The 11,048-nt window shown below is 50.5% G+C and overlaps 1 protein-coding gene across 1 annotated transcript in view; it reads right to left on the reverse strand.

The window, feature by feature from the left end:
- Positions 1–10,663, reverse strand: part of LRRC1 (leucine rich repeat containing 1) — a 125,488-nt gene extending 114,825 nt beyond the window's left edge. The window contains exon 1 of the mRNA XM_065885599.1: positions 10,505–10,663. Within this exon, the coding sequence (XP_065741671.1) occupies positions 10,505–10,663 (159 nt within the window). The remainder of the gene's footprint in view (positions 1–10,504) is intronic.
- Positions 10,664–11,048: the final 385 nt, after the last annotated feature.

The following is an 11,048-nucleotide window of genomic DNA, read 5'->3' on the forward strand; positions in this document are numbered from 1 at the left end:
GCTGGGGTGTGTGTGTGTCTGTGTGTGTGTGTCTGTGTGTGTGTGTCTGTGTGTGTGTCTGTGTCTGTGTGTGTCTGTGTGTGTGTCTGTGTGTGTGTGTGTCTGTGTGTGTGTCTGTGTGTGTGTGTCTGTGTGTTTTAACCAAAGAAAATCTGCTGATCTTTTTCCCTTAATTGGTTCTGGGAATCAACAACTGACCACAGGAGGGTAAGCGTTTGGAACAGCTTCTCCTTATTATCGAATCCTTGATTATAATGATTAAGCCTGGACTTGTGGTTCTACTAAACCTCACTGAGCAACCTCACGGGTCACGTGCACAAGTGGGGACCACTCCCCTCAGGTTAGCACTGTGGCATCGAGTCATAAAATGTCATAAAATTAGCATCCAGGGAGGTCAGAACTCAAAGAGACCTTGAACATCACTAACACCACCTCTTCAAGACAAATAAGGAAACTGAGGCTCGAGAGATTATGTGAATTGCCCAAGGTCAGTGCTAGTGTCAGTCAGAGCACGGACACAAGCCCAGGGCTATCCAACTGCAAGACCAGTGCTACCACCACCATGACGCCATCCATACAAGCAAGGATGGCAGAGAGCCCAGCTCTTCATGGAGTAATCGGTAAGCTCAACTTACAGTCTGCCCCCAACCCATTTCTAAATCCACTTGCCAAAAGGGCTGAAAACGTCCCCAAGAATGCTGCTCGAAGATGTCTTCAATGTCTGCTCTATGACGCAGCAGGAAAGCAAAGAAGAAAAGGTGTGTTGTGGCTTCGATGGGGGACAGAGATCATTTCAAAGAGGTAACGGTAAGGACACAGGTGTCCCCAGAAACCAGAGAAGAGGGAAGGGAAGTGTTCTCAGAGGAAAGTGATCGCCTGAGCTGTGTCCCACGGGATGACCAGCAGGGAGGCAGACAAAGAAGCCAACAAAGAGGAACTCCCAGGAGACAGAGCACAAAATTGAAGACTCTGAGGCATGAAAAGACTGGTAACCAAGGGCAGCTAAGTGCTGCTGAAACGCAAGGTTCAAGCAGGGAAGAGATGCGAGATAAGGTAGAAGAGCCAGGCTGTATCCTGCAGGCCAGGAGCCACTGCAGCAGGAAGTCACCCATCACATCTGTGTTTTAGAAAGATCTCTCCCGCCAAGAATTGAGACAGGATTTGAAGAAGACAGGACGAAGGGCTTTGAAGCCTCTCTCACAAAACAGCCAAGAACGATGACAACAGCCAGCAGATTTGATTGGGTGCTGTCTATGTAACAGACACCGTTTCCAGCACACATAGTAACCCATTTACTCTTCACACACATGAGGTGGGGTCTATTAGTACCTTTGTACAGATGAGCAAACTGAGGCCCAGTGAGGCTGAGTTACTTGTCCCAGGTGTCACAGCTAAGGAGTCGATCTCCTAACCAACGCTACACACTTTCCTGACAAGCAAGAGATCCAGGCCAGAAGCAACACATCAGTAGAAGGGACGGAGGGAGGGGCTGACCGGCCCCCCACAGCCTGCACGCTGCCCTGCCCTCCTGCTCCAGAAACCAAATCAACCCACATTAGGAATTCCGTGACGCCAACCTCTCTGCCCGACTAAACAGCATAAGCCACCTGAATGCAAGCATTAGATGTCAGTCTTCCAAAGACCCGGAACGAATATCGGATTGACGGAAGCCCACCCAAGGGTCTTCCCAGGTCTCTGGGAAACAGCCCCAGTCGAGGAGAGAGGGGGCAGAGATGACAGAACCCATCTCCCCACCTATTTCTCCAGCCCCCCGAAAGAGCACAGGACCTGGAGCCAGGAGTGGGAGAGGACCACCCACATGTTCATTTTGCTCTGATCCATCACTTTACCTCACTCGTCTTGCACCTCTTTAGCTGTAAGGTGGGTAGATGTCTCCTATCACTAGGCCTCCACCCAACTCAGATTTAAAAAATAATCATCTTTGACAAGCTAGCAACATCTACTGAAATTTGTAAAGTATGTACCCTTTCATCCCGGGATTATGCACCTTGAACCCATGCAAAGAAACGTTTACATGTGTGTACAAAGTAATATGAACAAGAACATTCAATCTAGTGTAGTTCATCGCTGCAAAAATTTGGAACAATTTAGATGTCCAGCGATAGGAGAATGGTGAAATAAATAAATCATGGCATATCCTATATAAGGGAACCTACAGCACCAGCACTGATGTTAACATACATCTATACGTACTGACACAGAAGACATCCAGGATACGGAGTTGAGTACAAAACAGCAAGTGGTGACGCAACTTATATAGAAGTAATTTATATAGGACTCCTCTTTCCCTTTTAACAATGATAAATACATGGTGGTATGTGAAGAGGAAAAGTCTATAAGGATACGTTGTAAAATTGTTCATGTCTGGTATCACTTGGAGGGAATCAAGGAAAATGTCACATTTTTTATTCTTTGGATTCTTCTATGCATCCAACACATAATAACAAGACAAAACAAGGCCACAGCATAGTCAAATTCAGGCAGCTTGCACTAACAGCATGAGCCTCAGAGGCCTCAGCATCTTCCACATCAGGTCAGGCAGTCAGAGCCCAGGTCACCTCCTCAGAGGTTTGGCAGCTCCTTTCCGGGCTTCACAGCTGCTCATCTGACAAGCTCCCCACGTCCACCACAAGTCAGCTGATAGGCCCTCCGATTATCTCTCCCCCAGAAGTGGGTGTGGATTGTGGAAAGAAAGGTGACCAGAGCGGTCAGGATGGGAGGCCACGCTATCCAGGAATCAGTCTGGAACACACTGCAATTAGGTGTGACACCTTCCACCCACCACATGACAAATCCATGCCTTGTGGTTCTCGGAAACAGAAATGCCAAATGTCTCCCAACTGAGTCAAATTCTCTGGAATCTAGAAGCTACAGTCTGGATAAGGAAATTCTTCCAAACAGTGATAAGCAAAAAAAAAAAAAAAAAAAAAAAAAAAAAAAGTTAGTATTCCATCTTACTTCTAGAAAGTCAAAGTATTTTACACTACAGGCACATACACATACACACACACACACACTCGATTAGATCTTCTAAAATACCACATGCAATAGTAAATTACCATCCCTGTCCACTAAATAATCCCCAAGAGAAAGTAAATGGACATCCAGCAGCTTCTCCTGTGCATTTACTAAGATCTGGCCCATGATCTCATCGCCCCTCATAACTATTCCATGAAGTGGAGGACAAACATCTAGCCCCGTGTTCCAGGGAAAATCCTAAAATAGGCAAACTTCCTTTAGACTTCTGTGAGCAGAGAGAAGCCTGCAGCCTCACTGGATCCACACCCAGAAGAGCCCAACGCTTCCGTTCATGGCTCGGCGAGACCATGGTTGGGATTTTTGTCATCACTGCTGAGAAATGTTTACACTGCTATTTCTGACCCTCTTGTGTAAATATCAGCTATGTTTTACCCCCCAAATTTCAAGCCTGCGTAAAGGGTCCTTTTTAAGGAAATCCCAAGTACCCAAGTACCAGAGTTACAGAAGCTGCAATTTTTGGCAGAGAGGATAACTCTCCAGAAGCTGTGAGAGGGGCCGAAGTGGACCCTTCTCTCTGGAAGCCCCTGGGAAGAGGGGAGGGGGACTGGGGAAATGGGTTCATTTTGCCGTTACCAGCATGACTCAACTTTCTCAACTCTAGGGAAGGTTTATTAAGTGAATAGTTTTACTTTTTCTCAAAGAATTGAGCAATATTTTTGCAACATTTCAGCAACGAGTTGACTTCAGGTGACTCTGGAAATCAAAAGGCTCCAAGCATCAGTGTTTTTAAAGCATCAGCAGAGGACAGAGGAAACTGAGGTCCGTGGTCCAGTACACACATAGCACATACTCATGTTACTTGGGAAAAAAGAACCCACAGGATCTCCAGTGTTACTATGGCTGCAATTTTATCAGCTTGATGACCCAATTCAACTGAAACCAAAAAAAAAAAAAAAAAACAAACTCCTCCCACCCCCAGCACCTCTGGCTGTCCATCTCTCCCCTAAGCCAATGCCTACATACACAGCTTAGCGAGCAATTTACAAGTTCAATGCTGACACGCCCCATAATCAAGGAAAATGTGTTCACAACAAGGAGGCAAATGCTTTGTGCTTAGTGTCCCCCGAGCCCTGATGAAGGGCCTCAGGCGGTCAGCACAACACGGCAAGGGGAAGAGGAGAAACGGTGCTGGACCAGAGGGCAGGAAACCCCCGGCCTGAACGTCCTTGATGACATGATCCATCCCACCTTGCCCACCCCACAGGTGCCGGGTGGTTTCCTCCCACCCAGACCACCACAGCAGCTCTTGACAGCATCCTCTGCTCCTCCCAGGACCACCTTCCCAGAAGGCAGGTCCACCTGTGCGGTGCCTCTCCTGACACACCGTCCAGATCCCGCCTGGCCCCTCTCCAGTCCCGCGACCACTTGGGCAGCCTCGCTCGAGCCATCTGGGATGGATGGGCTTTGACGACCACGACAGGTTTTTTCTTCCTTCTAACGTGAATGTCACCCCCTCTGAAGTCTTCCCTCAGCTCCCCAAGGAGGGAGATGCCTCAGAGCTGTCACAGGGCCAGGCTCCATCCCCAGGGGCAAGTGACACGGAGCTGGAGGCACGCCCTGGCTCCACAGCTGACCTTGGCCCAGTTCCTTACACGAGCCTCCGAAACAACTCCCTAAGTAAGTCTCGGTGCCCACACTGGCAAAACTGGAAATATAAGGGCTAAAGTGAGTGGTGATTCCACTTAAGGGAAATAATTTCTAGAGAGAACTTAATGCAATGTTTGGAGCTCAGTAAAATCTCAGAAAGTGGCGTCTAGTAGAATATTATTAATAAGTAGCAGATACTCAAAGTTAATCAAGGACACTCCAACGTCCACCAACCTGGGGCAAATGACATCTTCCCCAGGCCTCAGTTTCCTCACCTGTAAAGCGGGGGTGGGGGGGAGAGGGAACAGGAGATGAGGGAGGGGCACTGGACTAACACGGAACAGAACAGGAAAACAACCAAGAGCTAAACTGTGTAACAGCAGCAGGCTCTCTGAGAAAGCAGAACTTAAGTTTCCCTAACTTGAGAAATGTGCAGGTCACGGCTCTCAGGGGCAAGTGCTCTCTTGGATGCCCTTCCTCCTGGGCTTTGCCTTAAATTATTTTCATTATAATGCTACTTAAGTCTGTCCAAATCTAAAGCTTCACACGCTTTAGCCCTTATAAAACTGTAAGGTGAGACAATGTAAAAATTGGATAAAAACCAATAAAAGAGAGCTCAGCTTTCGTTGAACATGACGTATAACAATGATGCAATTTTGTTCCGTGTGCTCGACTGCTCACACAGTGTGTTAAGTACAAGAATACCTGGAGCGAGTTCCTGGCAACTCTGTGGGGCTCTACCACCACGGGGCTGGAATCCCCTCAGCCAGCCAGCCACCGCTCTTCTCTAACGGACTGTCGTGAACCCTTTGTTCATGAACTTCCAGCCCTCGTCTGACTCCAAAACACAATTTCTGCGATAAGCCCACATCTGTCCTTTCCCCTTCGCTACAGACAACCAAAGGGGTGCGCAACAGACAATCAAAGGGGTGCGCCGTCTAACGCTGGCAGGAAATCTTTATGACGTGCCTCATTTGGAAGGTCATCTGGATGTTAGAGAATCTATGATTTTTTTAATTATTATTTAAAAGAATATTAAAAATTTACTTTTGGTTTTAGAAAATAACTTGCAAATTCCCAGGAAGATCTTTAAACTCTAGTTTAAAACACATTGTTAAAAAAAAAAAAAAAAAAAAAAAAACACATTGTTTCCTCAAAAATCAAGAAAATATTATATTCTGGTGAAAGAATTGAGTAACTGTATAAATATTATAAATTTGTTATATGGGAAAAAAACATGGTTTCCTAATAAAAGCATCTTGCCATAGTATCCAGAAAGATCTTAGACATCACAGACCTAACTGTAAGTGTTCTGGGTGCATTCTCTCTTCAATCCCGAGAGCCACCCTATAAAGTAGGTGCTACTGTGACACGTGAGGAAACCGAGGCTTGAAGAAAGAATGAAAGTGATGGAGCAGCACCTAAACTGATTCCAGCAGCCGTGCCCCCTGCTCCTTCCAGACCAGCCCCGAGAGCCTCTGCAGAGGACAGCCAGCCACGCACAGCAGGGATCCAGGGGAAACCAGCTCGGGGGGAGAGAGAGACGCAGAGGAAAGGTGGCATTCTCAAGGAAGAAATGACAGGACCTAGTGACAGGATGGATGGAGACAAGACAGTAAGTCCCTGAACCTGTGAGCCAGGAAGAATGGCTGGCCCGGCCTCCAGAAATGGAACTGCTGGGGAGAGAAGCCAGTGCAGGGGGCCAGACCTAAACTGAAACACGGTGGGTTTAAGACAAAAGGGACTTATTCCAAGTGGGGATGGATATCCTCTCAACAGATCACAGGCGAAGAGGTTGAAGTCTCGTTACACAGGAATTATGTTTACAAGGCGTGAAGATTATTTCAAACAGACAAGGTAGTCAAAAGTGTCCAGCACAAGGGAATTCCCTGGTGGTCCAGAGGTTAGGATTTGGTGCTTTCACTGCCGGGGGCCCAGGTTCAAACCCTGGTTGGGGAACTAAGATCCCACAAGCCTCACGCACGGCCAAAATACAAAAGCGTAAAGCATAGAAGAGATGGAGAACAAAGACAGGCAGGACAGGACCACTGAATTCTGAACATCTGTGTCTTTACTAATTCCAATAGACCAGGGCACAGTACAAGTCAGGTCTGGGACAGGCAATCACGATGGCGAAGAAACAGGGCTATCTCCCCGTGACAGCACGTAAGGACTCATCCAGGCAACAGGCATGCCCACTGGGTCCCAGATACTGTCCTAGGTTCAGCCACAAACAAAAACCGCCCTGCTGGCACGGAGCTTAAGCTCTGGCTGAGGAGTCAAAGAACACCAAGCAAGAACGCAGTCTGGAATCAGGGGGTGATGAATGTTCTAAGGGCTAGGGAAAAAAATAAAGCAGGATACGAGAAAGAAGGAAGGGCAGGGGCAGGTATCTGAGATAACGTCATCTGGCGATCACGGAAGGACTGACTGAACTCTAAAAGGAGGTGACAGGATGAAATTCAACTTTTCAACCTAGAGAGGCTTGAGAGCATTCACTCCAAGTGTGTGCTGCCTAGTAGACCAGGCCCTGCAATGGGCTAGAGAGACCACAGTAAACACATGTTTGAAGGTATCTGAGCATCGTGCACAGATTGAGGGGGAAACTGATGTCATCAGGAACACAGAGAGGAAGACAAAACAACCGCACCACGTGGATGACCTTCACTTCTGAAGACCTGGATATTCTCTGACTCCATTAGAGAAGGACAGATGCTGGAGAAGTGATGAGCTTCAGGGGACAAGAAAGCAGCAGAGGAGAAAGATCCGCATCAGACCCAGCAGCCTTCATTCAACAGATAAACAGGGGTTTACCCAGCAGGACCCACTGGACGCCGAGCTCGTGCTCCCAAGGGGGCACCTCGAGGTGTCTCTGTTAACACACACCCCAAAGGGATGGGGCTGGGGGAGGGGACCAGCTGGAGGATGGGAAGGGGTAGTGAGGCCAAAGGTGAGGGCTCTAGTCCCCTGCAGCCATGAGAGGCTCACAGGGTGGAGACACTGCTGAGGACGGCGATGCGGGTTCAGCAAAAGGTCGGCAGATTAGGTCAGTAACCACTGTGGCATCTGATAACTGCAGTGCCCGCTCCAACCACACCCACCACACCTGTACTAAAGTCACTGTCTCTCCACAAAGCTGCTGATTAAACCTTCTTTAATCTCTGTATCCCCCACAACTAGCAAATCCTGGAGGGTCAATAAAGGCTCTACTGAGGTCAAGCTTTCATGACAGGAGTAAACCAGGAGGGGCTAAATAACTGAGGTTTTTCTGATGGAGGTGAGAAGCCCAATAGTCCAGATTCCTGCTCAGTTGGCAGACACATGAAAGGGGAGAGCTGGGGGGTGGGGGGGGGAGGGGGAGCTGGCCATAGCGACTGTATCATACCAGCTGTACAGCCCTGAAAGTCACTTCAATCCTGAGTCTCAATTTGGAAAACAAGGGGATTGGAGCAAATCAGAGGCTGCAGACTTTCAGGGAGAGGAGATGCTTTTCTCAGTGCTGAAGGCTGCGGAGCATGTGTACTTTTGCTATGGGGGTTGGGGGATGCAGGCTTCCCCTTTGGCTGCAAATGAATCACGGAGACGAGAACATAATACAGGTATGGCCACCACCACGAGGACCTTGGAGGTTTGTCCGCAGAAGAGGCCCACTGGTGACGTGGCAGGTAAGAAGACAGGGGCTGGGGGAGGGGGCCAGGACTGCAGTGAGCAGCGGTAATGAGTTATGCAGACCTCAGACGGGAGACAACGGATGCCCAAGCAAAGACTGTGAATGAAACATCCGTGTTTTGAAGGCGGTTGCTGGAGTCTGGCTTGTACACACCCAGGCACATGAAAAGTCAGGGAGAAACAGATTTTACACAACTTGAAAACTATGAAACTACTTTAAGAGCTGTAAGAGCAATTACCCATATGCCAGACCACTTCTAGCCTTTGAAAAGCTTGTTTATTACCATATTTACTGAGGGCTATCAGACTGTATTTTGAGCTTCTGAGAAGTTTCCATTTAGAATCAGTAGAAATACCTAACACATCCAAACCCCATAATTTCCCATACCAAGCTGAATCCCCCAACATTACAGAAAAACCCACAAACTTTGCAGAAGGGAGTGAAAAGCCAATCCAGTCACAGGAAACCTTCCAGCTCTACAAAAGAAAACAAACAAACAAAAACACCACAAAGAGCACTGAAACATTTCTAGTCCAACAGCTTTTCACTCAAGCTTTAACAACTTTATTCTGAAGCCCTTGAAAAGTATTAAATTACATACAGTATTCTATATTCCTGGTAGTAGCAATGCCTAAAACTTATTAGAACTTAAGGCAGTAAGTGAACTCATGACTTTTAAGTCAAATTTAAGGAAGCTAAAGGCCAGACAAAACCATGTGTTTGAAAATGCCCGCAAAATAATAAATGCCGGAGGGAACTGGATGGCTTTTCTGCTTCTAGGCTAAATAAAGCCTGGGGGGCTTTGCAAAGATCCTAGTGAGGATAATCACACACACACCCCCACTGCACACAGCAAACCATCCAATCAGTTCTACGCAGACCAAGGAAAGTTAATCCAAGAAGAATAACAACACTTGAAATGTTGAGAAAAACACAGTTCTGCTGTTTAAAACACTCTATCGGGCTGGAGGACAAATCGGGTCATTCTAACATGCCAGAACATTTGACTGGTGAGTGTTTCTGTGACCGTGTCTTGGCTTTGTGTTAACAAAGGGTCCTGCAAGACATCTGAGTTCCAACGCTCGGGCCTTCAGGTCCTCTCTCGCCTGCCAGCAGCCTCTCTACTTCCTGCACACCTTCGGATTAACTGCCCCGACTTCCTGCACAGCCCTGGATTTGGGCTACCTTCCTCCTTCAGGCTTACTCAAGCTAAGTTTTCCAGGCAAGCTCGAAGGGTAAAAGTTCGCAGTCCCTGACCCTCCATTAAAGCACAATCAGCATGTGTCGCTTGACAAGCCTGGCCGCGGCAGGGTGATTAATTTACATAAACAACTCTGAAGAGGTAACTCATCACTGCAAGGGCAGAAGTCAGCAGGCTGAACCTGGCCTCTCCGGGAGCGGCGGCTGCAAGCCTGGCCCACCCGGCAGAGCCTCTGCTGACGTTCACCGCGGCTCCTTCCACGCAACAGGTCCACGCAGGCAGGGCACCAGAGCACTTGCCCACAGCTCCGCGCGCGCAGCCCCCCTCCTGCCCCGCCCCCCACGGCCGGTCCCGGAGCCCGGGCAGCTACGGCTCTTCCCGGCACGGCCCACCCGCGATAAGGCCCGGAGCACATTCTTCGGAAGATGCCGAGATAGCGCGGCTCTCTCGCGCGCTGCCCACCTCCTCCCGGCCCAGTCCAGGCCGAAGGGAAAAGGCGCCCCGGCCAGCGATCGGGGAATGCGAGACAAGGAGACCGCCCCGGGAGCCGGATGCCGCGCTCGGTCCTTCCAGCCGGGAACGGCCCCGGCCACCTGGCTCCTCACCTGCCCGGTCACAAGTGCCGGGCACTAGTACGTAGATATGTATATAAACTACTTATCGGCACAGAACGTTTTCCCAACTGCACAAGCTACAACGACTACTCAGAAAACAGCAAGTCGCTTTGTATAGAAAGAAAAGGAACTTTTCGGGAGGGGGAGGGGGAGGGGAGGGGAGGGGAGGAGGAGGAGTGTGGGAGGAAGAAGCAGGTGAATGAAAGTAGACGTGGTTTCCGCGGGACCTGCGCGGCCGGGTCCCGAGGTGGAAGAGGGGGCGAGAGGGGAGGGGAGAGGAGGGGACGGGGTGGGGGGAAGAGGAGGGCGCGAGGCTGGCGGGGCCCGGCCGCGCTCCCCCAGGGCGGCGCGCAGGTGAGGCTGGACACTCACCTCCGGCAGCTCGCGGAGCTGGTTGGCGTCCAGCAGCAGCTCCTCCAGGCTGCGGGCGTAGCGGTAGATCTCCTCGGGCACGTAGACCAGCGAGCAGTGGCGCTTGTCGATGGTCTCCACATGACGGTTGCACCGCCACAGGGGGATGCAGTGGAACATCGCCGCCCGCCGCCGGGTCCCGAGCCGCGGAGACCTAGGCTCCCCGCCGCCCGCTCCGCCCGCCCGGCGGCTGCGCTCCGCCCGCCGCCCACCCCGCGCTCGTTGGCCCCCGTGCTCGCTCGCACCTCGCGCCGGGCTCCACGCTCCCAAAAGCGCCCAGGAACCTCGGGCGAGAGCCCCCCCCACCCCGGCCCCGCGCCCCCGCCCGCCCGCCGCTGCGCCCCTCCCACCCTCCGGCCGCACCGCAGCCGCCACCGCCGCGCTGAGCTTCCTACTCGCCGCCGCCACGCGACTGAGCATGCGCGCCAGTGGGCTCGCGCCCAGGGCGGCTCCCGCCCGAGAGATGCTCCGCTCCGGGTTTTCGCGGCGACCTGGATCCGGAGGG

The sequence above is a fragment of the Phocoena phocoena genome, chromosome 10, assembly GCF_963924675.1.
Source record: "Phocoena phocoena chromosome 10, mPhoPho1.1, whole genome shotgun sequence".
Classification (NCBI taxonomy): domain Eukaryota; kingdom Metazoa; phylum Chordata; class Mammalia; order Artiodactyla; family Phocoenidae; genus Phocoena; species Phocoena phocoena.